We start from the raw sequence: 27,810 nt of genomic DNA, 5'->3' as shown, positions 1-27,810 counted from the left end.
CAAGCTGTTATTTCCCCTGCAGGCAGGCGACAAACAGCCATCTCCAGTCCTCTGCCGAGGGAGTGCTGAGAGGTAAATATAGCACAGGAAGCTGATGCTCTGGTCACAGCAGTGCTCTCTCAGGTGCTTGTTAGAAGATTTAAAAAAAAGGCACACAGTGTGAGACAGAAAAGGCCTGAAAACACAGAGTTTATAACAAGCTGTTTAAGCTCCACGATCTGATGCTGAAGAGAAACGTCATCTCAGTCTGCAACCACGGTGACAGAGCCTCTGTTAAACTGAATGCTAATGTCAGTATGCTAATACTGATGTTTAACAGCTCAGAGGTTGGAAATTAAGTGTCAGTGCCACAACTGCAGTTCCTCTGCTGGCCACTTGAGGCTGCTTCAACGGTGAGTCAGCATCCACGGTCTCCCACGTGAAAGTATCCAACCTTACAACTAAAATAAACAATTTTACAGCCTGACATTGAAACTGTTTTAGACTCCATGAATGCGGTTTACCTTCTTTGATTTGTGAACGCATTATTATTAAAATGATTAAAACTTAAATTTAGGCTATGGCTGCTTTGGTCGAGTCGACAGACATGGATCTCGACCTTAAGATCCCGATTGTGCTGTTGGTGCCTCTGAGAACATTTTATTACCAATAATATGATTTGCTGTATAGTTACTTGTACTACAGCCTGTCCAAGGTACCTGTGATCCAGTTTTGGTGAGTAATTTTACACTATGAGTCAGACTGTGTTTCTCTGTGAATGCACCTGTACAGTTTTAGGTGGCCAAGCTAGCTCGCACTAATTGGTAAGTTAAAAAAAAACATGACCAAAACCCAAATTCCTGATTACTGTCAGGTACCAACACAGTAGCTACTGTAGAGGATGCAACAGTGGGTATGTCCATCTTTGATGTGCAGTTTATAGAAAAAAAAAGTTCAGTAACAAAAACCAGAGCATCTCGTCAAAGGGTTTTTATTCAGTATATATTACTGAGATCATTAAATAGACTTGTTCAGTTGACAACAATCTAAACACAAATAAAGAACCATGTTTCAGTGTTCTTTAATATTTTCACATCAAAAATGAAAAAGAAGAAGCACTCTTTTATTAATAAACTGGTAGATGGAGTTTGATGGGATCTATTATTTAGGAAGCAAAGGGCAGAGAGAGGGGTTTTCACTCGTACGTGTTTTTAGATTTAAGCATCTCGGTGGTTCTGTTGATCAAAGGTGAGATTTTTCATTTATGCAGTAATCTCCAGACTCGCAGATCTCGCCCTGCAGCCAAATGTCACCTCATTACTTCACAAAATAATACTGCTCAGCAATGTTCAGATGTCAGTATAAAAGACAAAATATGAGTTTATTATGCGCAACCTTCATCTGTATGGCATTGTTCTTTTAGGGGCTCTTTTACATTGGAGCAACTTTTTCATTTCAAAGTCATGGATATTTGAGACAGCAGTAACTGGGTTTTTGTTATGTCAGTTTGCATCCAAAAGATTTAATTCATATGAAATGAGCAATCAGTAAACAAACCCTCCTTCTCAAAAAGAGAAAAATGAAAATCTTCAGGCCACAAACACGGATGAAACCAAACCCTCAGAGAGGAGAAGGCGGCTGCTATCGGCTGGAGGAAAAGATGCTGATGTAAATAGCAAACAGGAAGTAGAAAAACGGGAAACAATCCAGGGTACTACATGAACATGTCATCGTAGCCAGGAGGGGGCATGTGGTCTGGATCTGGCCTAAAAAACAAAAACAAGAGAAACACACAGAGCTGTTGTTACTGTAGCCAGTGGAAGGTGGGTGGTTCGATCCCTGACTCCTGCTGTGCACACGTCTTAAGTCTACTTGGGCAAGGATCGAGTGTGAGTGTGAATGTGAGTGCACAGATTGGACATAGATAAAAGTGCTGTATGAATGTGTGTGTGATTTGGTGAATGAGGAGTAACCAAGTGCTCAACTGAATAAAAAGGTGCTGGCCCATTCACCATGGTCATATTTTATATACTGTCATATTTTATATTTTGTCTTATTTGTATTTTGACTCCTGGTGTTCAGGCTGAGGCCTGCAAGGCAGGGTTAGGTAATGGAGCAAATACACTGGCTGCCAATGATTAGTGGAGTCCACTGCCTGCTGTTGGACTGATTTTTGCTATTTTATTTGGAAAAGATTTTGGTGTGTCTCCTTTATAATTCAAGATAACGCACAGTCAACCTGGAAAGCACAAAAGTTCTTGTTGCACTGATTTCAGTTGTTCACAACACAAAGCAGAGGCTCTAACAATTAAACCGTCTTTAGTGCTTCCTGTCCTTTATTTTGGGCTGAAAAGCAGATGAAATTCATAACAGAAGCAGACTGAAAAACTGTGTATGCATTTCTGCACACTCACAGCACTTAAGGCTGCAAACAGAGGCATTTTCCTTATGGTTGTCTCATTTGTCAGTTTCATCTACATCAGTTTGGAGCTAGATAAATGCCAAGCAGGCGATTTTGCTTTGCTTCATTGCATTTGCTGAAAATGCTGCTGGGGACTCCTCTGTCTCTCCAGCAGGAACTTGAGCTGGACGGTCGCGGCTGTTGGACTGACACCGAGCGACTGGAACTTTAAACACACAATCTTACTACAGAACTAAGACGTTTTGTTTTTTTTCCAGGACAACAGGCAACCTTTACTTATTTATTAAATCTGGTTTATCAGTCTATTTAGTTACAGAGTCACTAAAATCTGTGTCTATAAATGAGGCTGGAAGGTGACTAATATACTTTTTTTCTGTCATTATCTTCACGTTTATATCAAAAACAACAACTTTAAGGCAACTTTGCATGATTATCTAATAGTCATGCAAAGTTTTATTTTCCAATGAATCTTGAAAATGGCACCAAATGTTTCTATAATACGTAAGAAAATACACAACTGTTTGATTTGCTTCAAAGCTGCTTTCAATTTTCTCATTTGTTCTGTGAAGAATGTATCTTTCAGTGGAGTAAATTATATAAATCTAAGATGCTGTAACCATTATAAGCCTTTATTTGGATTGACACAGAGTCAAGAGCTGCCTCCATTATGTAAGGTGGCTCCTCAAAACTCTTTAAATTGCTAAAATGGGGAGGCCATCTGGTATTACTGAGATTAAAATGGGTGCAGCTTTGTTGTGTTTCATTTCTGCTGCATTAAATCTGGTGAAGCTGCAGCTGAGAATTACATTTATTTATTTTTTAATAAGACCACTGACTGATTTAATGCTGCTCTTGGATTTGGATTTTTGATCAAGTCAAAAGATAAGATCTTTTTTTTTGAGAACTTATTTTATGTCAGAAATTCAAAGTGTCTTTGACCCTTTGAGAGGTTCAGTGGAGCCTCACAGCTGAGGAGCTGTTACAGCCTGAATTAGTGCAGACAGATGGAGGCGTGTGTGTGTGTGTGTGTGTGTGTGTGTGTGTGTGTGTGTGTGTGTGTCTGTCTCACCCTGGTCTGTGACGTCCGACGGGTCCAAACGGATCGAAGCGAGCTCCTGGGGGAACGGCTCCAGGAGGCAGAATGTCTGGTATCCCACTAGACGGGTCAAAGCCAGAGCGAGGATAACCTGACCTCAAGGGGTCGACTATCATCCCACCACCGCCACGAGACCTGAGGAGGGGAGGCGGAGTTCAGAGATTCAAGAGAAGGACACGTGTCGGCTGGTTTTGTTGACTTTGTCAAAGATAAACAGGCTACAGGTTTTATCTGAAAGTGTTTAAAAATAAATCACTAGTTAAGTAACATTAATGTTATTATAACATAAAAAAAATCCTAAACAAGTTGTACTTTCATGATTGTAATGGATGATGACGGAGCTAAAAACCACCCACCGCGGAGCGGCGGTTTCAAAAGTATTATCCAGCTTACACCACGCTCGACATTCAAACAAGACTGTTTCAAAAACAGACGTCATAAAGAGCTCCCCAATACAGAAATCAAATCAAAGAACAATACGCTAATAAACACTAAACACAACAAATAAAGTCCACCTTGAGTTGGTTTTTAAACACGCCCACTTTATCAGTGTACTTGAAGCACAGGTTTAGGGGGAATAACATCTTGCAACACAACCCCAAAACATATACAAATGGATGCCCTCTGCCCTTTTTACATTGTGCGTACATGTGCTGTGGGTCATACTGCATCACTTGGCTGCCATTAAAAACCTCTTATGGAACTTATTGGCTCTTCTGCAGGGCTCGGCCAAAAGCTCACCTTGTAAGTGAACCAGAAAAATCTTAAGGTGGGGTTGAGTTTAGCAATTATTAAAAACTGTAAGAAAACTAGTTACATAATAGCTGCGACTCAGTTTGGAGATGTTTGCTTCGTTCGAGTCTGAAAAGGGAAGTTGATGTTAAAGTGTCTTAAGCAAACTTTATTTCTAACGGCCAGAAGGAGACGACTCCTGATGGTTATAAAGAAGTCTGTGGGAAAATGGCACTGGGCTGTTGGTCCTCACTCTGAGACCTCATTAAACACTTTCCTGTAGATTTCATGGTCATACTTAATAAAACAGGGAGATCATTTTGTAAATTATGGTCACTTTTAAAGAAAAATAAGAGGACTGTCCAGTGTTCGCCCATTACCTTCAGATTTGTCTGTTACTCTCATTAACCTTGCTAGTCCCATCTGGTTACACAACACCAAGTGCTGACAGCAAAAATAATTAGGGTGAGGTTTTGAGAGTGGGTGATGTCACAGTAACCATGTTCATCTTTTATAACATCTATACTGTAAAAAACAATGTGCCATGAGCCGCCTTCTGGACAGGCTAAATTTAGTCTCTAAAAACCATAAAGCACAAACATACCAACATTACAAACGTGACGAAAGCGCAACAAAGCAAGACAAGCATTGAGCAACTATGACCACAGGTGTGTTTTAACCAGGTTTTCATGTTTACATAGAAGCGAAGAGTCCCTGAATCATATATAGTGCGACTTGTAGAGATCTTTTAAAATGTTAATATCTTTTTCAGACTAAAATATGTTTGATTTTGAACCCTGTATGCCAAGCAATAGCTCTCTTTATGAAATTTATACTGGTGCCACTACCTGGACTAATTGTAGAAGAGTAATGCCTGCATACTCCTGGGGTAAAAATATCAATCAGTTATTAAAGGGCAGCTTTCAACAAAAACTTGGGTTTGATTATTTTGCTTTACTTCCACATTACAGTGAGATATTTTGACAAGCTGATACTTAAAGCTACATATGGGGAAACAAGGGGTTCAGATTAACCTTCAGTGATTTAAAAAGTGTCCTGGTGGAAGGTACTTCAATACAAAGCTTGTGTTAGCACAATAGAAAAGCTCGAGCTGATAAAAAATTAATGTTAAAACTAAACTTAGATTCTGAGTCTGCAGCTGCTTTTGTTTGTCATCTTTTCTGCGACTCTCTGACATCTGAGCTTAAAGCTTCGCTTTCAGCTGGACACGCACCAGTAATCCAGAGCTGTCCGCTGCTGTGAGGGCCGACTGTTCATCCTCAAATCCCAGATTAGGGAAAACCCAGGAGAATGCTTAAATGCATGTCTGAGATTGAATTCCATAAACAGATTTAAAGGATTTAAACATGACAGGAAGAGACAGACTCACCCAAAGGGATCCAGATCTGCTCCTCCAGCTGCAAACGGAGGAACCATGGGGTCGGGCCTGCACACACACACACACACACACACACACACACACACACACACACACACACACACACACACACACACACACACACACACACACACACACACACACACACACACACACACACACACACACACACACACACGTAAACATCAAAACCAGTTAAATACAGGATCAGTCTAACATCATTTCACAATGGAAAACAAACTACAACAGCTAGCAACGTGTCACCACTGCAAGAGCGAAAACAATAAAAACACCTTACAATAAAAGTAAAATTATAAAAATGTAAAAATCTTATATCATACAATCAGCAGCTTAAATGTAAAACGAATGTGTTATGAGGTGGTAAAGCCTTTCTGTATGCGTCCATGTTTCTGAGGAGATAAAAGAGTGAGGAAAATGAGTTCAGCTGCATGTCCGCTAAGTGGTTCAGAGGATGGTCTGGGTCCATTAATTATCCATAGCCATTTACCACACACAGCCACGGTCATTTGGAGGACCTTCGTCAGTTGACGAAGACATCCCAAGTGCGGTGATTCAAACTGAATTCAATGATATGACGAACTCTCTCAGGCATGTTAATGCATTCAGCATGCACTTTAATATTCACGCCACTGAAACGCTCCTTCGCAGCAGTGTGTTCGAGAGGAGACTACTTTTCAATCACATCTAGTGCAATCCCTCCACATTTCTGGTTGCTGCCATGACAACGTCTGCAATGAGCACATCAAACTCCACTAACGGTGTTCCCTCTGAGTCTTAATCAGCTCACCGAGCTCGTCCATATTACTGACTAAGCGCCTCACATTCCCCATGATAATCAGTGGGACAGTTCCAGCACTGAAACCCCGGCATTTCCTCATTTGGTCCTCTGGGATAATAGTAGGACTTACTTCAGGCAGTCAAATTGTCAGGACAACCAGAAGGTGAAGATTCTCAGAGAGAAACGTGAAGAAAAATCTCTGGTGAAAAAGACACTTGATGGATGCTCAATCATCCAGGGAAGAAAATCCCCAAAAGCTGATTCTGTTCATCTGGACGTAACGTTTTCAGTGGGAGAAACGTTTCGTCACTCATCCAAGTGACTTCTTCAGTCTCAGCTGACTCCAGGTTTCCTCGACCTTATAAAGTGTACATTTGCATAATGACTTAAACTAGCATAACTGAAGGAACAATGGGCTGGGAGGTCAGTTCCTTGATCATTAATATGCAAATTCTCAAGGAGGGGGCCTAAGGGTACATCTCTCACCATCATACAGTGCTGTGATCGCAGCCATTCCCCAACTCTCTGTGAATGGTACTCATGGCCATTGATCAGTGGCCATTGATCAGTGGCCATTAATCAGTGGCCATTGATCACGGGCTTTGATCAGTGGTTGTTGATCAATGGTCATGTGAATTTGCATATCAATGATCAATTAACTGATCTCCCAGCCCATTGTTCGAAACAAAAGGTTTCTGCCACTGAAAACGTTACATCCAGATGAACAGAATCAACTTTTGTGGATTTCCAAAAAGAGCTGTGCGAGACAACCATATTAGGGAAATCCTCTCTTAGTGACATCATTTAGAGCCAAGAGTAGAAAAAAATAGATCAGTTGTCATTTAGAGTGGTCTGAAAGCTGTACTTAATTGCACATACACGGACCTCATATAATTTGAACATCCCCTTTCGAGGCTTGTTTGAGACGACTGAATCTGGTTCTTTTCAGAATTTAAAAATGCTCAACTTTGGGAAGATAGTTGATGTAGAAAATTTAGTTTTATTGCATTTGGAATGCAGAATATTGATGTCCATTTGACAATCGCTAGCTGGTTCATTATTTTACATACATAGTTACCTTATTGATTATTAAAGTATTCTGATTCTGGTATATTTAAAAGAATGCAAAAATTCAAAAAAAAAAATTACTTTTTAAAAGGCTTCCCAAATGTGAAAACCTTTGGGAAGTCAGCTTTTGGGAGACTGAAGGACTGAGGAGACACAGTAAAGGAGTTGTTAGCACTGTCACCTCACAACAGAAAGGTTCCTGGTTCAAATCCCAGCTGGACTTTTCTGATTGTAGTCTAAAGGGCTTTAAGTGGTCAGTAAAAACCAACGCAAAAAGCAACACATTTTAAGAATCTGCGAGTTTAACTTTTGAAAACGAATTCTGATTCGCTAACATTTCCTAGATGTTTGGGGGGTAACAGTTTCCATCTTAACAAAAACATGTTATCTATTTATTTTATAATTCTCATTTTTTTATTCATCCTACAATCATTATTTCACTTGACTGGATCCTGCAGCTTAGAATCATCAATGACTAGTGTCATTTATAAAAGACAGTTGCTCTAAGAGTAACTTTAAAAATGGAAACACAGGCATGCTTGATTCAGCTTCTAGTAAGACTGGTGGAGAGTCCCACATCTGATCCATCCAACCTTCAGGTCTTCAGGTTCTGCCCCCTCCCTTGTCTTTCCTCTTTCTACTCACTTTTAACTCAGTTTTTGCTTTTGCCATCACTCTGCTTGTTTCTCTGAATTGTTACTCCCGAATCTTCTCTTAACGATTCAGGAGTGCTTTCTTACTTTCTCTCCATTATCTTGGTCTGTTCTCCTCTTAACTTTTACTTTCTCCCCATCTGTCATCGTTTCTCATCCTCATCTCCCTCCCCCTCTGTCTGCACCTCTCTCGGGACAAGGAGGTGACAGCAGCGAGGTCAATAAAGTGCTGACATCATCTCGCATCTCATCTGAGCGGGTCATGGCTAAGAGGACGGGGGAGGAAGAGGAGGGGGGAGATGAGATGAGGAGTGAAAGTCAGAGTGATTCTGTCTTGCAGCTGTCGCTCACACACATGTGCTCATGTTTCCATCACTTCAGACGACGTTACACTGACTTCATTTCCAGGATTACCACATTTAACATCACCATACAAAATACGCATTTTTATCCGAAAATGCTGCCATAAGTTAAATTTAAACTCACTTTTAGTGGATGTTAAAGATTTTCACGTTTACTATAAATAAACAATGAACGAATTTAAAAAAAAAACAACAACAACAACCCTGCTCTCTTCAGCTTTTGAATAGTTCTATCAAACATCACCCATTAAAACACCAGTATGTGCCAATGCACTGGCGTTTCTTAAAGTTAACTAGTTAAGCTTAGCCAGGTAGTGAATCACCTCTGCAGAGATGGACTAGAGTGAAATTAATCTAAGGGACTGTTTGGTTTATTCTTACTTTATTCTGACTAATGACTTCCTGCTAACATGGATAAGTTGCACTCCATCTTATTTCACAATATAAAATTTTAAAAAAGGACAGCCAATTTATCCAAGTTAACTTTGCTTATTTGCTACATCTACCTGCCATTTTTCTATGACTACACTATAACATCTACTGTGACACACTAAGCAGATTTTTACAGATGAGCTAAATTCAGTTAGCACCATCTAACTACCCTGTGTTGGCTTTGCTTTGTGTCACTATGAATGACTAAAATAAATACTGTTCTAGACAGAAAAAAGCTGTTGCCAAAACATTCTTTTCCGCCAAAGAAAAATATGTTTAAACATTTTTAAATGGAGCTTAATTCATATCGTAAGTAGTTTTTAGTTTTTCAAATGTGTAGAATCATCAGGAAAATGCCAAGACATCTGTTACAAAAGGTAGCCCAGACTCCCTGCCTTAACTATATGCTGAGCAATCGTGCTTACTTACGGTCAGCCGCCCAAAGGTCCATTTTCAGTAAGGAAAAAAAACTCCTTAGTTAATATCAAAGACAAAAAAGTTAGGCGTGGTCACAGCCCTGACCTCAGCAAACGCTTTCTGATGCCTTTATCGGCTCAATCAGGTCAAACTGATTAAAACATGAATGTATTTGGTAAATTGTGGAAATTCAAATTTTCAGAAATGATGATTATCCAGGGTACGTTCACTAGGTAATGACAAGTTGTTAACCTGTGAGACGACAATATCCTCAGCTTGTAAGTCAGATGCACTCCGGTCTTATCACGTCTGTTTCAAAAGAGACTTAACACACCAGAGAGTGGCTCCATCCATCTTTGGTACTGTCCATAGCTACGACCATGGATCGTGTTATTTAATGTAATTTGGCAAGCTACATAAAATAGTGCAGCGTAATAGTGCAGGACAGGTGCAGTATATCATCCCTGTTTTGGCTAATGGCCGCTTGCTTGCGGACTGTGAACAAATATGAGAAGGAGAGTGATGACTACAGTGTTTCACTAAGAGCCTTCAAACCTCTTTTCTTTACAACACTGTGTCTGTACTTACTGCTCTCTGACTCGCCTCACCCTAACCTTACTCAAACCTTCTCCTTAACCCACAGGGTTTTTATCTTTTTTTTTTCTCTTTCTTTTTTTAATTGATTTTATCGTTAACTCTGTTTCCCTGGGTCTTTTCCCGTGTGTTATGAATAAATCTTCCTTTTTTGGTACCGGTAGTGGTTTCATTTTGTTATATTTATCCGCGACACCTTAAAGGCTGGTCCGTGAAAATACTGTTGGACATAAACCGGTCCGCGGCGCAAAAAAGGTTGGGGACCACTGATATAGAGGATGTTACAAAGACACACGCACTTATTACACTCACATTCATCCCCTGGACACTTACCAGAACGTTAAACTAAGTCTTTCCTTGTAATAATTAATTTATGGGAACTTGCTTTGTGTCCCCAGAAGGGAATGTGTAAACAGATTTAGGTCCCTGAACATGAGTAAAACACACACACACACACACACACACAGCCTGAGCTCTGTCCTCATTTTCCAACAGATGCTCCGTCTAGACGTATTACAAGCCACAATCTCAGCACATCCAGAGGTGTGTGTGTGTGTATCAAATGCCAAAATGTCAGTCATAAATATTAATAACACGAGGCTCTGATGCCATGAAAATGTTAAGGATTACAACTTGTTGGTTGTTCATTGATTTTCTGTCATGTAGTTCTTTCCAAGTCTGCAAAGTGCAAACAAATCTAAAATCGTTCAAGGTTAAACTGGACTTTTAGACTGTTCGAATTTATTAAGTGAGTGGGTAATGCACATTAATGCACACAAAACAGGAAAACCTGAACAGGCCAGACTGCCAATGAATAGACTAAACTATATTCAGCCTGAGTAAAACTAGAAATACCACAAATATAAGGTTAAAACTTCATGAATGTACATTAGATTAATTACTTGATCCTATGCTGGTGGAAGAACCTCATTAATGAGCAAAAGTAGGTGGATATAGAAAAATTAGTAAGCAAGGCATTCGTTATTATCTCTATTTGACTCATAGTTTCAGGCAGTATCCTCTTTTTTCCACAAATGCAAACGAGAGAGAAACCAGGAACATTACAAATATGTGCTAACCATAACTGTGTGTCACACATGACAGTAAAATGTACATATTTAACGATCAGTTTATGAGTTTTGTTGTAAAGTTTTGCATGCACAGTTTGTATCATCACCAACCAGTGAGGGTGTGTCCCCTGGCGAGGATTCCTGCTGGGAATACGGAGGGGGTCACTGTCCTCTCCTCTTCTTCTCTGCTCCTCCTCTTCCTCATCCCGCTGACTCTTCCTCTCTGCTCTCTGTCCGGTCGGTCTGTCCTGGGGGGGCAGCAGCTGAGTCTTCACCTTCTCTGACAAACTGTCTGCATCTTTGAACACACTGCAGAGAAGAGAGATGACTTCATTTATTTTTCAGCTCTATATGTTTATTTTCTGACTATACCAGAGTTGCTAAGCATGATTCACAATTCAAAATAATCTTTAGTTATCAAACAAACTGCCCTTCAAGGCCACCCTCCCTATCAGACAACCTTTTTATAATAGGCTTTTTCCAACAAATAAAAGATTTCAACAACAAGTGGGTGTCAATCTGAGATGACCTTATAAGGCAGGCTGAGTACGAGGCATACTTTATTACTATTTATACATTTCTTCCTAAAGTTGGAAAGTTTGTCCCTTACAGGATCCAAAAGTCTAACACAACAATTAAAATAATCAGAACAACATAAGACAACAGAATAAAAGCTTAATAAAGTAGAGCAGCTCAAAAAAAAAATAACCTGTCAAATGTGTGAAGCTGGCCAGTGTTCACGTGGTCGTTGATGTTCACCGTTAAGTCCGACACCTGCTGTGTGCTGGAATTCTACACACACACACACACACACACGATCCATTAAAAAGAAAGATTAACATGTAGAATAATATCTCAACAAACCAGCAAATAATAAATTGAACCTAAATCATATTTTCTTATTTTACGCAACTGTGTGTCAGATCTTTGCATAGATCTACATTTCTCCAGTCTTACAGTGCAGTAATACGACCCGTATACGAATGACAAAAACTAAAACTCACTGAACTAAACACTAAACTAATCGAAACATTTTAATCGATAAAAACTCGAATGACCGAAAAAAACCCCACAAATTTAAAAGTAAAGTGTTTGCGACCTCACCCCTGGCTGCAGTGATGTCTGCTCTGAACATCAAGATTCAAACTTAGAAAATCAGACTTGATTCCTTTTAAGGCTTTTTATGGATCCCTACATCAGGACTGAAATGCAGGATAAACTGGTCGGTCTACGTCAGTGCTCCAATGAAAAATAATCCAGAGGAAAAAAATCTTCTTCTTAACCTCCTAAGACCTGAACTCTTTCATGGCATGCATTTTTAATTTCTCTTTGCTATTTGGGCTGATTGGGACCTGATGAATTTAAAAACTAAGAATTACCAGATTTTTATTTTTTTTTTTACCTAATTTTTTGTTTCTGGGAAAAACGAGATCCACATATGAGGACATTCGTTTTAAACTTTGATTGAACAGTGGCAGTATAACGTCCTCGTAAGTGGACATCAGGCCCTTGTAGAGAAAAATTAAGTATTTTGGTCTAGACAACCCAAAAATGTGATGGCCACATATGTGGACGCCAGGTCCTAGGAGGTTAAGGGGAATTATGCAAAGTTTCAGGTTTCTGCTGTCATTAATAGAGGGAAAAACCCACACACTACCATAATTTTTAAAACACTATTTTAAATTGCCATTGTCAAGAAAACTAATTGAGACCGGTCCTTCAAATGTTTATGTGCTTACCATCAGATTGAAGATCAAGGTGGAATCAACAGTGATTGCCTTGAGGAGCATTTGGGTGTCACTGTTGTTGGCTTTGTATCGCAGACTGTACAGCTCTTTGTTGTTACTCCAGTCAGCAGGCAGCAGCTCGGACTTCTTGTCACTGCTGCGGGCCTGGAGCAGGAAGGTCACAGAGGCCGTGAAGACAGATAAAAACAAAGGGGGTCAATTCAATCAGAAACCTGCTTTTTCTTTTCACAATATTTGTTATCAGTATTTGGCCAGTTCACTGCAAATAACAAAACAATACATAAGAACTACAGCAAGAAATATCTGTTATTATTAGATATGACATATACTAATCTCATCACAAAGGTTGTAAGATTGTTGTAAAAAATTGTAAACAAATTGCATTTTCTTGTGTTGCTGCAGTAAAACAGACTAAAACTAGCTAACATAAACAAGACTAACTCTATAATTAAAATGTGACAAAACAACATTGGTCAATAACGTAAAAATTCCACATAATAAAATAAAAAACGAACGTGGAAAAAATAAATATAATAATGATAATGATACACATAAAAATCCAGTAGAGTGAGTTCATTTTTTAGGTGCATAAAAATTTCTCATTATTTATATCTAAAGAAAAAACACCTTTTCACCATGTCATCATGTTCAAAATAAAGACAAATGTCTCATTTGGAACTGGGTCACTTTACTAAATGGTAGGTGTCATTCCAGAGTGTTTTTATATAAAACAATCACACAGAGATGCCAAACGTTTCCCTTTTCACGTTAAATCTCATTATAAATGCTTCATTTTGTAAAATAATACTGATTACCTGTTGATTTCTGTAAAATGAACAATGGGAGAGGGTGGAGGATAGCAAGGCTGCACACTAACACGAATCTGTGTCATAAACTCCCGTGGTGTTTCAGGATGACTGCCCCCAGTGGGTTAGCCAGCTAAAGATGACATGACAGTTTTGGTAAACTGTCCCTCTTAAAACAGATGCCGTCAAACTGAATATCAGCCATGACAGTTGGATTAAAGAAACCTAAAACGCATTTCTCACACTTTTAAATTCTTCACGTTAACGTCAGCTTCACACGGGAGGTGATGCTTGTTTATGAAGCTATAGCTAATGTACGTTGAGAATTACATACAGAACTACCTTGCAAAAACCGATATTTTAAGAATTATTGGAATTACGGTCTGAAAAACATCGAAAACCACATATACAGAATCTTTTTGCTAATATTTAATTTGCATTCCTCAATTTGGCGTAAGAATTATGTAAAAAAAATATTATCTTTGCCATAATGTGGGATAATTTAACACAAGATTTAGCTAAACTAAGCGAACTCACCTCGTCTCCTGAGCCGATGCACCCGTATCCGTTCTTTATCAACTCCCAGTGAACAAAACACACAACGGCGTCCTGCGGGCAGGTGATGTTACCTGCGACACAGGTGTACAACACCTCCAAGCCAGCCATGTTTTCCTTCAATCTGCCAACATCGGTACAGTTTCAGGCAAAAGAAATGAAAACGAAAGTCTGGGTAGCAGCTTCACTGAGTCAAGCTGCAGTTCGGTGCCAAGCAACAGGAACCATTTCCGCTTCCCGGCTTTTCAGTTTAAAAGCACCAGGGAGCTGACCGAACGGTACATATCTGCAAATATCCAGAGATATTATGTGACGTAATAACCTTTTTTCATTAAGCTTTATTTCTATTTCATTTAGTATTTTTAGCTTCAATTAAGTTTCATTTTGATTCACTCTCAGATTAGGTTTTCTTATTTCAGTTCAGTTTTTCTTAGTTTCTGGGTTACTTTTATATGTGAGGGTATTTGTAAGGGGGAAATTTAGACGAAGTATTAAAAAAAGAAACGCAACACTTCATGCCTACATGACATGAAGTGTTGCGTTTCTCAGCCTTACAAAACATGTGCACCAATGCACCAAACTAAAATATTTTTCTCATACCTGGGTTTTATTTTGTTTGGGTTAAACATAATAATGTTGAAATCGGCCCTACTTTAATTCATTGCATCTTAAAAGAGCTTATATCTCTGTATAACTGTTAATTTAAAACAGGGGCCTCAAACTCGCAGGCTGGGGGCCACTTGCAGCCCACGTCACCCCTACTTGGGGCGTGTATATTGACATGAAGAAATATAGTACAATTTGGCCCTTGAAGTTATTTATGTATTTATTTATTGTTAGGGTGCAATAAGTGCAATGTTAAAATAAGTTCCTTAAAAAGCAAAAAATGATTTTATATGAAAGCAATATGAGCAGAGAGTACAAACATGTTGAGGGATTGGCTGTGTTAGTTCAGTGAGAGTTATTTGTAAAGAAAACATTTTTCACTAGCAGTCAAAAACCAATGTGTACACTTATTTCTGCATTTTTATGTTGTTAAATACAAACAAAATATAACAGAAATGCTGCCACGTGTCTGGCCAGAAAGAGAGCACCAATTTGTTTATTTGGCAGTTCAATGAAAGGCTTCAGTTAGTTAATAGTGAGGGAAGAAATGCGTTCACCTTTGCAATTTTATCTTGTTATACAATATTTGAAATTAAAAAACAAACTAAACACTACATTTTCTAAGATATTTGTGTGTTTTCTTGTTTGTTTGTTTTTGTACTCCTAGAACACTAAAGTGCTCTCCAATAAGATGACAATGCCGGCAGTGGCCTACAGCTTTAAGACCCCTGATCTAAAGAATAAAGATATGTATGCATCAAAAACACGAGCGATAATTAAAAAAAATCTAAAATGTCAGTTGATTAATTTTCAGACGGCATTTTATGCTTTATATTGTATTATTTGTGTGAACCTATTTTAATGATCCCAACTTGATCAGGAAAAAAGTCAATTATATTTTTAAACCGAGTCAATTTTGTTTTGATAAAACAAACGCAGGGTTAGCGGAAGCGCAGTGGTTTAATGTGTACGGCTTTTTGTTTTGATCCCATTCAAATAGCCTCCGGATGAAAACGACTAAAGGACAATAAATGTTCCGCTTTGTGTGCTTGCCCTGTTTGTGAGAGTGTGTTTCAAATGTAAAATGAATCATCAGTTGACATCAAGCAAACATGTAAAAAGATATCACATGCACCAAAATGATCTATCTATCTATCTATCTATCTATCTATCTGGACTTTTGGTTCCCTCCCACCTTCCTTTACATTTGGAGACTTGATTTCCCGTCGTGCACCTCGCAGGGCGGACAGCGCTTCCTTGTCAAGATGGCGGCTCCCTTGACTCTGCTGTTGATTGTGGCCGTTACGATCCGTGCCGCTCTGTTCCGGTCCAGTTTGGCGGAGCTGATTGCAGAGAGGGTGGAGGTGGTGTCGCCGATAACCGCCTGGAAGAGAGGTAAGCGCGGGTCCAGCGGTTGAGAGCCACTGCGTTCGGTTCACGTCCGGGTCCCCTCACCTCTCTCTCTCATCGGCGCTGTTATCCGGTAACTCGGTCAAACCGGTTCAGCTGCAAAAATCAGCAGCTGAGACTCAAATTCAGAAAGTTCGGTGATGTTTTACTGACATTAAGCTAACAACGGACACTTTTTACTTTCTGTAGGGGAAGATTTAAACAAGTGTTTCTTTGCTATTTCCAATGAATGGAGCTCAGTGGTTGTTTCTCTGTCAAACATCCATCGACCACCAATAATAATGACGACCAGAGTCTCTGCCAGCGGCTGAACAAAGATCTGCACAGTCTCTAGTGTACATGACCCCCCTCCTATGACCCACATTAGTTTCCACGGGGTTATTTGCGCATAGTAAAGTAGACGTTACACCTGTAAAACATCTGGCTGACGTGTATAGTGTTTGTATAATGTTACATCAGCAAGTGTTTAAAAATTTATTTTCACAGTTACAGCCAATTTAAAATCACTACTTAGCCTAACAGGACCTGCTTGCTGTGAGGTGATGGTGCTAACAATTGCACCACCGTGCAGACACCCTAATTTGGACAAAAGTATACAAACAGGCTGAAATATATACAAACACCCCCATGAATATTTGTTTAATTGCCCCTTAGCAACTGACTACCTCTTCTGTAATCATTGAGTTATGAGGGCTCAAAAGTGATGGAGAAAATGCGCATACCCCTGCCCCATGTGCTTCGATGGCCAGTAAATATCTGAGAATAATTAATGTACAAAAAAAAGGCACTCGCTGATTTGACTTTATTATTTGACATATTTGTATCAGCTTTCCATTAGTTACCACAGACAAAGATTTTGTTTTAGATTAATTTGTGAAATATTAGTGGACTGTGTTTAAGTTTCCATTTAGCATATTATGACACAGTACCTGACAGGAGCCTGAGGTGCAGGTTTGCAGTCAATCTGAGGTTTTTCTATAAAACAGAAAACATGACCAACGTGCTGTGAGACTCGCACAGAAACACTTCGTGCATTTTTCATTACTCAGTTGTAACTGGAAGCTCTGGAACTGCTACTGTCAAGAGGAGGCATTCAAAGACAACAGCCCAGTGCTAATAAAAAATAATGAAAGTTGGAGATTTTAACATAATTTATGATTTTGGCTTCTAATGATAGTGGAATAGAGGAAAAATTTGTTTAAAATGTCACTTCACTCTCAAAATGTCAGACCAAATTCACCAAGTTGAAGTTCCATAAATGCAAAAATGAACATTTTCCACAGTGACCAAAATAATTGTGGTTGTGATTTTTATTGTAATATAGCAGTCTTAATAAAACTGTTTCTCTGTTTGCTGTTTCTTTGCAGTTGTTGAAGGTTTGGCTCTGCTTGATTTGGGAGTTTCACCATATTCTGGCGATGTTTTCCACGAGGTGAATCTCTCTCACACACACACACACACACAAACACCTTTTACAAAGTCTGAGTGAACACTGAATTTATATTTGTACATTAACCTGAAAATATGAAGGAGATGGTCTGGAAAACAAAGATGAAACATTCTAGATTCTCCTTATTTCTTGGTGAAGCATCACAATGGAGGGGATTAGAGACACAGGCAACATTTCTAGAAACTTCTTTCTACAAAAGGTCAGATTTCCACTGAAGCAGCATTCAGATAACACCCGGGTGAAAACTTTGCTTACTAAGCAGCTGTGTAATAGCAAGAACTTCATCATCAGAACAAAGTGAAAGTGTCAGAGTCAGATCTTCTGAGTGAGGAGGGGCCTCCTCAGAGTCGGGCCATGGCTGGACCAAAGGTTTCTAAGAGATTAAATAGATACTCTAAAACATCCAGAGCAGGGTAGGGTGAGCACATCAAACTTTGTTCACAGATAATCAACAAACACAAAATGTATTGTATCAAGATCACAAGAATCAATCAGCTGCCTGTTTGTAGACTCAAAGGATGAGTAGCATCTGTAAACCACCTCTCGAATGTCACATTCACACCAACAAAGTGCTGGTGTGAATGTCACATTCACACCAACAAAGTGCTGGTGCTCAGTCTGAAACCAGTTCCATGCATTTCCACCAAAAAGACCTTCAGTGCTTTCTGAGAAACAGCTAAAGCGGCTCTGCTCAGGTGCCGTGTTGGTGGAAAACGGACAATAAATGTCTTATTTAATTATATAGACATGCTGGGATGTTTCATTTGTTCCTGGTTCATGATTTTTCCATGACATACTTGTACCTCATAGATGGTGTATTTCTACAACTGAGATCTGAGTCAGCAGAAAATTATTTAATGTGTCTGAAATCCACAAATGAGGCATGTTGATGTTTAGATGTTCATGTTGAATCTCCTTCTGCTCTGATCCTTTCAGACTCCTCTCATCATCTACATGTTTCACTTTTTGGTGGACTACGCAGAGATCACATTTATGGTGAGTCTGAATACAAAACATTTTTTTGAAGCATTTTTTTTCTTTGGGGGCAGTCTCATTACAGGAGAGGGACGGCTGAGGTGGAGCGGACTTGTGCAGAGGATGGATAGGGAATATGGGTCTTGGCCAAGAGCTGCCAGGTGGGAGGAAAAGAGGAAGGGCACAGAGAAGATTCATAGATGTAGTGAAGGAGGATGTTAGTGATCGGGTGACATGGAGGCAGATGATTGTGACAACCCCTAAAGAAGAAGGAGATTAAAATCTGAAGTGTGATCAAATTGATTGTAAAGCCACACACAAACCTCAAACCTTTTTGAGGCTGATGTTGATGAGAGCTGGTTCTCTGAGTACAACCCAGAACCTGAACGGCAGGTTTCAGTGTCTATCCGCAGTTTTAAAGTCCAAAGGCATCAGCAGAGACACCAGGAGCGTGCTCGATGTTCGATGCCCACAGCATTATACGTGAATTCATAAACCTGGATTCATCGTTAATGCAAAGGTTTAATGTGATTCCCAGTAACATCTGAGAGACCAGATTCAGCCCTGAAGTAGAGTGTCTCCACTCTCACCAAGAAAACAAGAGCTTCATGGCCACACTAATACGATCTTCACTTATCATGAGCCGTGTTCACCACATTAACCTACTCGCTACTTTCCATAAAATAGAGATTTTGGGGTGGAGGACACAGTGGAGGACACCCAGCTCTTATCACAGAGGACCAGGCACAGGAGTCAGAACAGATTTCCCTCAGAGCTTCTTGAAAATAGCAGACATCAGAGGAGTGAGATGACCTTGAAGTGGAAATGCAGCAAATGTTAAATCAGGCATACCTCATTTTACCGTTTCTGTCTCCTCAGCTGGCCGACGTGATCACCGCTGTGGCTCTGTACATGGCAGTGAAGGAGTACAACAAACAAGTGGTAAGAACACATCAAAATACACAGTTTAAATACTTATGTGTAGAGAAGTAGGGTTGGCCTAAACTCCCAAACCCCGTCTCTAATAATGAACAGGAGTAACTTCGGCTCACGTATTCTGTGTGAGACCTTTGTGTTTGGGTCTTTGTGTGTCTGCATCTGTTTCTTTTTGATATGTTTGTCTTTGATGCCGTTTCAGTTCAGAAAGCAGAAGTTTGCTTTGGAGGCCGACCGATACCCCATGGACTCTCTGGAGCTCATCAGAAGCCCCAAAGAAATGTACTACGTCCCTCTGAAAGTAGCCATGTTGTAAGTAACGTCACTCATATGGCACACAAGTCGCACCAAATAGAAATTCTCTCCTGCCAGATTCAGCTTCTTAAATTTCATCTTCTTACCCAGAATAACAAAGGTGTCACCACTCAGGCTGTTCCAGCTGCGAAGTTTATTATTTATTCCTGAGGCGACTGTTGTTGTGATTCGATGCTGTATAAATAAAACTGAATTGAATTCGAGGTCTAAAATGAATTCATATAAACTTGCTCAATTACAGTGAACACCATCACTCACCCACTTAAAAGTAATACAAAACACTAAAATTCAGTCTCCACAAAAATGTCCAAACGATCCCTGATGAGCCCCCACTTATGTCCCAACCCGGCTCAAAAGCCAAAACATAAATAAGGAGACGAACACCAGAATGTCAGTGAGAAAGAGGTTTTATCTTGGCTAAAATGGCTGCTACCACCCAGGCAAAGACTAGTGAGCCTCACTAAAAGCCTGCTGCAGGTATGCTTTCATCCACACCTGACTAAGTGTGATCAGTTAGCACCAGCTGAACTCACTGAGGAGATTAGGGGCCGCAGAGGGACGTAACAATGACTATATTATAAAATAATGATCATTTCCAGTTGATAAGAATCACGTTTTAGCCTCTCAACTTCAACATTAATAGCTGTGAGGAAAAGCTTCATCCAGACGATTGATAAAATTTCAGTATCACCTTGTGGAGGAGAACGCTTCACCTTCTGCTCTGAAGTTAAATTTGAGAAAATCCAGGGAAAACGGACAACGCACTGCATCTCCTGAAAATTCTCCTGTTTGTTTTCACTTTGTTTTATTTACTTATTTAGTTACTAATAATTGTTCGTTGCTTCTTTTCGCACAGTTACCTGCTGAACCCGTTCACCATCTTGTCCTGTGTCGCCAAGTCGACCTGTGGCCTGAACAACGCCGTGCTCGCCCTCTTCTTCCTCTCCACAATAAAAGGTACACTTCAGATCTTCGTCTCATGTTTGTGTCCGAGCAGGAAGTGACTGTTTCCTGCTGATCCCATTCGTTGGCTCTGCTGAAGCTTTTTTTTAATTACATCAGAGGAACGTGAATCACTTTGCTTTTATTTAAATGTCGTTTTTTAGAAGTTTGCTGTGGTTTTATCAGGTTCTAAAAAAATTTGCCTTCTCTTTGTTTTTTCAGGAAATGTCTTACTGAGTGCCATATTCCTCTGCTTGGCCACTTATCAGTCCATCTACCCCATCACCCTGTGCGCTCCTGCCATGCTGTATTTTATGCAGGTTTGTCGTCTATGAATGGAAGCAGATATTTCATTGTTTTAAATGTTTTTTTTTCTCTCTGCTCTCACTTTTCTTTTGTCTTTTCCTTTGCTTGTTTGTTTCTGTTCCTTCGAGCATCATTGCTGGGATTTATCCACCTCCCTGTCTCTGCTCTTCCAGCGTCAGTACATCCCAGTGAATTTCCGTCGGGTCAGCTTCTGGTGGTTCATCGTGCAGTATCTCTTTATGTACCTCGGCAGCTTGTTTGTCCTCATCTGTCTCTCCTTTTTCCTGCTCGGCTCCTGGGACTACCTGCCCTCCGTCTACGGCTTCATGTGAGTAAAGAAAAGAAACGGCGGGGCTGAGGAGCTTTGTCTTCATGTAGTTTCTCTCAGGCATGCGTTCCTGTACTAAAATCCCTCCGAGATTCGACAAAATCTCGGATGGATTCGACAAAATCCAAGCTGCTCCTCAAAGTCGAGCACCTTGACCTAAAGCAGCAGTAAGAACCACCCAAGAGAGCAGGAGAGGAGCTGGAAGCCATAAATTGGCATAAAATAAAAGCACCGATGTCTCTGTTGTGTTGAAGTAAATTCTCATGTGAGGTTTTAAGATTTGATCAGTTCACTGGTTTGTTGATTTGAGGATTTCTGGCTTTTGTCAGAAAAAATTTAGATGAATGATGTTATTGTATTTTCCACAGTAAATTAGAAATGGCAACCGTGGAAAACCCCAGATATACTTTAGAGCAGCCATGCAGAAACACAAGAGTGCCGCGGCCCACTCATCTTAAATCTTCACTCTAAACAAATTGTTAGAGAAAGTCATGTTTACGTAAAGATTTTTCTCCAAAAACATAAAGCACACAGGCTGTTGGCTTTAAATTGTTAATGCTACCCAGTCATGTGCAAAGTGTTAAGGACGGTGTGTGACCCACCTGCCACTGGGTCACACACTTCAGCAGTACATTTAGGTCAGAGTAACGAGTAATATCACAAACTAACCACTTGATACACCTTTTATATAAATATATTTTTATAAATATGTAGATGACATGCATACTTGTACATACAAACTGAATTTCTGTTACTGTGGTCCAGCTGCAGTACCTTAGCGGCCCACAAGGGGTACCCGGCCCACACTTTAGGAACCACTCCTCTAAAGCAGCGGTCCCCAACCTTTTTTGCGCCACGGACCGGCCTTTAAGGTGTCGCGGATAAATACAACAAAATAAAACTAGTACCGGTACCGAAAAAAAGAAGATTTATTCATAACACACGTGAAAAGACCCAGGAAAACCGAGTTAACGATAAAAACGATAACAAAATAACGCTGAAAACCGATAAAAACCCTGAAAACTATACATTTCACACCTGAGCCTCAACTCTCGCGGCCCGGTACCAAACGACTCACGGACCGGTACTGGTCCGAGGCCCGGGGGTTGGGGACCGCTGCTCTAAAGTATATCTAGCCTAATTTACTAGATAAACTCTCTCCAGCTGCCTGGATAGACTGCAGGAGGCAGCACAGGATAATCACTGTTAGCAATGCGATGTAATGAACTGCACTGCTTGCACATCAGCGTTGCATCAGACACACACCTCTGTCAGCACCTCTGAGCTGCCATGCATAAGAGAAAATATCTCATGGTGTTGCATCAGCAGGAGGAAGAAACTGTGCATATTTGCGCAAAACAGCTTATTTATTTTTACTGTTCAGTTCCAATGAGTGCGTGTCATGTTTGAAGACAGAATAAACTCTGTGTAAGTGTGTCTGCATCTCTAATGTGACTGTTTTCTCTCCCTCCAGTCTCTCGGTTCCTGACCTCACTCCGAACATCGGCCTCTTCTGGTATTTCTTTGCCGAGATGTTTGAACATTTCCGCCTCTTCTTCCTCTGCGTCTTCCAGATTAATGTTTTCTTCTACACCATCCCTCTGTCCATCAAACTAAAGTAAGTCCAGCACCTCATTCTCACGTTAAAGGTCCTTCCAAGTTGACACAGTTTTTTTTTTTCTGTTTAATAACCTAAACCTGAGTAAAACCACAACATGATGTATCATGTGTGTTCGTGTGTGTGATGCAGGGAGCATCCCGTCTTCCTGATCTTCATGCAGTTAGCTGTGATCTCCATCTTTAAGTCGTACCCCACTGTGGGAGACGTTGCACTCTACCTGGCCTTCCTTCCTGTCTGGAGTCACCTGCACAGATGTGAGTGGGGGGAAAAAACCTGACAACATTTCCACTCAGAGTCTGTGTTCTTACAGATCCTGGTTAAAGTATCATCACATAAAAAAATGTTTTGAATGTTTACCTTAAATTTATGTTGTCTGGGGTCAGAAGCACTGCCGATCAGTGAGAGTAAAAAAACATAGAAACAAAGTCTCTGAAACACTGTAGATCTGAGCTGTGAATTTACTTACAGTGTTCAGTGTTAATTAGTGGCATCATAAAAATAAAATAATAATACAGGATGAAATTAAAAAGATCTTTAACACTGATTGGTCAGAGATTTTTCATCAGCTCCAAACTGTCCTCAAATGAAAGTCCTGATTTTTCTCTTGTAGCATCTTAAAGCTTCATTAATTCATGTTTTTGATTTATCAGTAATTATATGTCTTTGTTCCTGTTCAGTCCTGAGGAACATCTTCCTGGTGTCCTGTGTCTTGCTGGCCTGTTCGGCTCTGTTCCCGGTTCTCTGGCACCTCTGGATCTACGCCGGCAGCGCCAACTCCAACTTCTACTACGCCATAACTCTGCTCTTCAACGTGGCGCAGGTAGGATGGTGTGCATGGGAGCCAGGGGGGCAGAGTTAATGCTGTTTATTTATTTAGTTAGTTTTAAGGTTAAATGCAATAATGCTGTTAAATGAAGTTTCATCCATTTTTAGATTTGGGCTTTTTTCTTTTGTTTCAATATCACATCTTCTTTCAAAGTGGCAGTAAAGGAAATCTTATTTACAAGAGGCAGTCTGTAAGAAGAATCCCCCCCCCCCCCGATAGTGCAGTCTCGGTGTCCTGATATAAATATATGTCCCCTTCAGATCCTGCTGGTGTCAGATTATTTCTACGCCTTCTTGAGGAGAGAGCACCACCTCACCAACGGGCTGTACCTGAAGAGGAAGGACGGCTCTGAGGCGACGCTGATTCTCAAATAAAACGCACCCGTGTTTCCTCTGAAGGGAGGAATAAACTCGTCTTCTTTTTATCCTCAGAGGGAACAAACAAAAACTGAAGGAGGGTAAAAGACTTTCAGACCTCCTGTGGTCCTCAAACAGATCAAAACGGCACACGCAGAACGTGCGCAGGGTACAGCGTCACATGCAAACAATAGCACTGCAACATACAACATGACAGACGTGTGGGATGTCGACACGTGGCTTATTCTGAAGCCTCACCTCCACCTGTAACCTCCACCTGTGGTTTCTTCCTGTAAGCCACTCTGGAAAAGTTTATTTTTGATGCTTTGTTGTTCTTGCAGCTCCAGGTTTTATTTTAAAGCACCAGCTGTCGTGCTGAAGGAAAAACCTCTTTTATTTGATCATTCTCGCCCACGTGCACGCGTTTGTGTTTCCCTAATTGCCTTTTTGTTAAAAGTGGCATCTGTCGTGGTCAGAGGAGAAAGAAAAAACTGTTTTTAAGAGCTTAGAAACCTTTAGTTTCTCACCAGTTTAACAGTGTTTGCCTTTTACAGTCTGCTCTTCAGTTCTCGTTTACCTAAAGTCATCTAAAGTAAAAACCAGTTCAACCTCATTGTGTTGCAGAACACTACTTGAGATTTTGATCAGAAACTGGAAAGTTTTTCTGGCGAGAAGCTGCGTTTGTCAAACATCAGATAATAACAACTACCGAGCAGGAAACGAAGACTGCAGTGAATGTGTTGACAACTGAGTTGCTCGAGTTTGGCATGTTTGGAGAGCAGAAACAGATAATCATCATTAAGCTTTGGTGGAGGGTTGGAGACTGGTCCCAGGAAGAACACACATAATAATGGATCCAAATATTTATGATGGTTTTGGTTGTAGATTTAAATATCATAGAGGAGTGGAGTCTGAAATGTAAAGGGCCTTTCTTCTTCTTCTTCTTCTTCTTGTTTTGGACCAAGTTAAAGCTGCAGTGAGCTCGTGTTTTCCACTTTCATATTTAACCCCAAATAATTCACCAGATGAATCCCTGCTTTACTCGTATTTCTGCATGTCATCAAGGTTATTTATTTAGATCAAATTTGTAATTAACATTAAAAAATGAACTCTGATGTCTGTTTGGTGAATATTAAGGTACCAACAGGCAAAAAAGTGTCAAATGGTTAATTAGTTATATTTAAAAAGTAAATTAAAACCAGCTGTTTTATTTTCCATCTTTATGTCCTTTATATTTACCATATTGACGTGTGAGTGGAATCAATCTGAACATCTTCGCAGATGAAAGGACGACTACATGCATGTTTATAAGACAGTGTCTCAAATCCACTCTACACACTCATTCTGTAACAGTATTTGTTACATACATACTATTAAAATCCCACAAAAACAGAATTACTATTTTATACTTACAGGAAATTATACAGCAAGTCAGATCCAATATATTTGTTTTGCAGTACATATCATAGAAGTGCCAAAACCTGCAGTTCCTCTAATGTCCACTAGAGTCTGGCTGTAATGAGTCAGTCCCCATAGGCTCCCATGTTAAAATGTCCAGCTTTACAGCACAAATAAAAATGCTTACAGACAAGTGCATACATGGTTTTGGCTAACTAGTTTCCTCCTTCATAAGGTGTTTGTATTTTTAATGACTCGTCTGTTTAATTTTTATTTGGCTTAAAGTTTGATGCTGTTGCTGCTTTCACTCTCAGGCGGGTAGAGTTACAGGCGTCACCTCGGCTAACTGAGTCTGAACCGGACCTTTCGACTGTGTTTGTGCTGTTGGTGCCTTGTGGAGCAAGGAGCAAGTGTGCTTCAGCGTTGGTGAATGAAATACTAATATCTGCCTGTACTAAGCACTAATTAGCAGGTACGAGTGTCTGAGAAACTGCACTCAGTTTCTGAATGAAGTTGGTTTTTTTGTTCAAAGGTTTTCGTCAAACTGCAGCCAGATTCAACCACAGCGACACTTTGAACACTGATTCAGTCACTTTGCTGGTGTGACTTCACTACAAACTCGGACTCAGCTCAGAAACCGTGTATGATGGAATTGGGACATGAAATCAAAGTTTTGTTTTGTTTTCTGTTCATTGATGATTTCTCGTTGTAACATGAAATAATTTTATCGGCACCTGTGAACAACCATGTTTGCTTTCAGTAGATGTTGGGAAACATGCAGTTACATTAAAAATGAAAAACACATCCTGTGTTTGTGTTTGTGTCTGTGAACTGCACCCACTCACTGCCCAGTAACATGACAACAGTCTGTTTGTTTTGGGCAAATAGCAACTGTTTTAATGCCAATGATTCATTTTTGGTGTATTTATTTGCTGCACTGAAACATTTGCTCAGATTTTGTTTCGTGAAAAAGGAGCTCTGTGTTGTTTTGATACTGCGTGTATGTACGAGTTTGATTAAAGTTCAGGGTTTACAAGGGCCGACGTTACGTTTGATCCGTGATTGTCATAAATGTTGATTAATAAACTCCGGGTGCTGGTTTAGACTCGTCTGTTCTATTTCTCAATGCTGGTGTTTTCACACTGATTTGGTGCCAGATTTCTAAATTTGAAAAACAAAAGTCATACAAATGAATCCCCCTCCACCTGCACATGCAGGGGGCAGGTGGAGGTCCAAAAGTCACGTTGGGCTAAAATAAATACTGACAGCTGATATTCAAAGTTCAGCCAATAAACCAGTTAAGGAATCTACAATGACACTTTGGGTTTCCACAAAGCAGAGAGAACACTTCAGGTGACTCCAGTGTAAGTTTTACAATAATCTGTGGATTCTTGGTACCCAGCAGAAAACTGCAGCCACTTTATCCGGGGCTTTCTAATCTTTTGGCTTCAGTTCAGAGTTCTGACCTCATGCGGCTCTAGAGATAAATGAGCAGGTGCTTGAGAAACACTTGGAAGTCATTCACCTTGGAGAGCAGAGTCCTTAGATTTGATTTAGGATTAGTTAGGATCTTTCCGATAGAAATCAAAAATCCCACAGAAAAACATCCACACCACATGATTGTGCAGCCGTGTCTGACTGTAGCTATGTTACGAAAGAGGTTATCTTTGGTGTGTGAACTGTGGTTCAGTCATGTTTTTCCTTCTTATAATCTTTGGTCTAACCTTTTAACTCATGCATATTTTTTTTCATCCCAGTGACCATTGAAATTATATTTGGGGACGTATTCATTTAGATATGAAGACAGGAGTTCCAAAATAACTGGGTGGTGAGATCTTGTTTCTCAGTGAAAGCTATTAGACCAAGTGGACTTCAGATATATCCTAAGGAGCATAGATATTTTTATTTTTATCACCCCAAAAACTTACCTTTGTATTGCTATTGTGGTCTACTTATGAAAATTAATGAAAAAAAAAAAAATAATACCAGGGCCTCACAAAAAGAAGCAGGCAACTGGGGATGCTGAAGATCTGAAAGAGGAAGAGCGTTTTTCCCAGGTGGACCAAAGAGTGGAGAGAATAAAGCGAACACAAAGGGAAATGTAACATCATCTTATATCTGAGTTAGGATTGTGGAGGGGCAGGAACCATCACTGCTGATATAAACACACAGTCTCACATCCACACCTACAACCTGTTTAGAATCACCA

The 27,810-nt window shown here is 40.0% G+C and overlaps 2 protein-coding genes across 2 annotated transcripts; one reads left to right on the top strand and one right to left on the bottom strand.

The window, feature by feature from the left end:
- Positions 1-954: 954 nt before the first annotated feature.
- On the bottom strand, positions 955-14,361 carry psmf1 (proteasome inhibitor subunit 1). Its single transcript, XM_084929566.1, has 7 exons — positions 14,115-14,361; positions 12,763-12,915; positions 11,733-11,815; positions 11,135-11,332; positions 5,620-5,676; positions 3,471-3,632; positions 955-1,745 (listed from the first exon to the last, which is right to left on the bottom strand). The coding sequence occupies exons 1-7, from the start codon at positions 14,241-14,243 to the stop codon at positions 1,694-1,696; spliced, it is 834 nt and encodes a 277-aa protein (XP_084785692.1). The 5' UTR covers positions 14,244-14,361; the 3' UTR covers positions 955-1,693.
- Positions 14,362-15,940: 1,579 nt separating this feature from the next.
- Positions 15,941-26,704, top strand: pigu (phosphatidylinositol glycan anchor biosynthesis, class U). Its single transcript, XM_084929561.1, has 12 exons — positions 15,941-16,133; positions 17,516-17,580; positions 18,535-18,594; positions 19,453-19,515; positions 19,712-19,821; positions 20,681-20,781; positions 20,989-21,086; positions 21,246-21,400; positions 22,875-23,018; positions 23,151-23,275; positions 23,699-23,841; positions 24,108-26,704. Exons 1-12 carry the CDS (start codon positions 16,004-16,006, stop codon positions 24,219-24,221), a joined length of 1,308 nt encoding a protein of 435 aa, XP_084785687.1. The 5' UTR covers positions 15,941-16,003; the 3' UTR covers positions 24,222-26,704.
- The last annotated feature ends 1,106 nt before the right edge of the window (positions 26,705-27,810 follow it).

Source organism: Perissodus microlepis, chromosome 5 (genome assembly GCF_051167445.1).
Source record: "Perissodus microlepis isolate ML-2025 ecotype Zambia chromosome 5, ASM5116744v1, whole genome shotgun sequence".
NCBI lineage: Eukaryota > Metazoa > Chordata > Actinopteri > Cichliformes > Cichlidae > Perissodus > Perissodus microlepis.
Note: the sequence above shows the minus strand (reverse complement) of the source record. Positions and strands in the feature narration are given on the sequence as shown.

Bases quoted from the DNA above. Each gene is read 5' to 3' on its own strand.
- pigu (XM_084929561.1), top strand. From the start codon at position 16,004: ATGGCGGCTCCCTTGACTCTGCTGTTGATTGTGGCCGTTACGATCCGT. The intron at 17,581-18,534 runs GTGAATCTCTCT...TGATCCTTTCAG, and splicing joins CTGGCGATGTTTTCCACGAG to ACTCCTCTCATCATCTACAT. The intron at 23,019-23,150 runs GTAAGTCCAGCA...TGTGTGATGCAG, and splicing joins CCTCTGTCCATCAAACTAAA to GGAGCATCCCGTCTTCCTGA.
- psmf1 (XM_084929566.1), bottom strand. From the start codon at position 14,243: ATGGCTGGCTTGGAGGTGTTGTACACCTGTGTCGCAGGTAACATCACC. The intron at 12,916-14,114 runs GTGAGTTCGCTT...TTCCTGCTCCAG, and splicing joins GCATCGGCTCAGGAGACGAG to GCCCGCAGCAGTGACAAGAA. The intron at 3,633-5,619 runs GTGAGTCTGTCT...TCCCCTCCTCAG, and splicing joins GCAGATCTGGATCCCTTTGG to GTCTCGTGGCGGTGGTGGGA.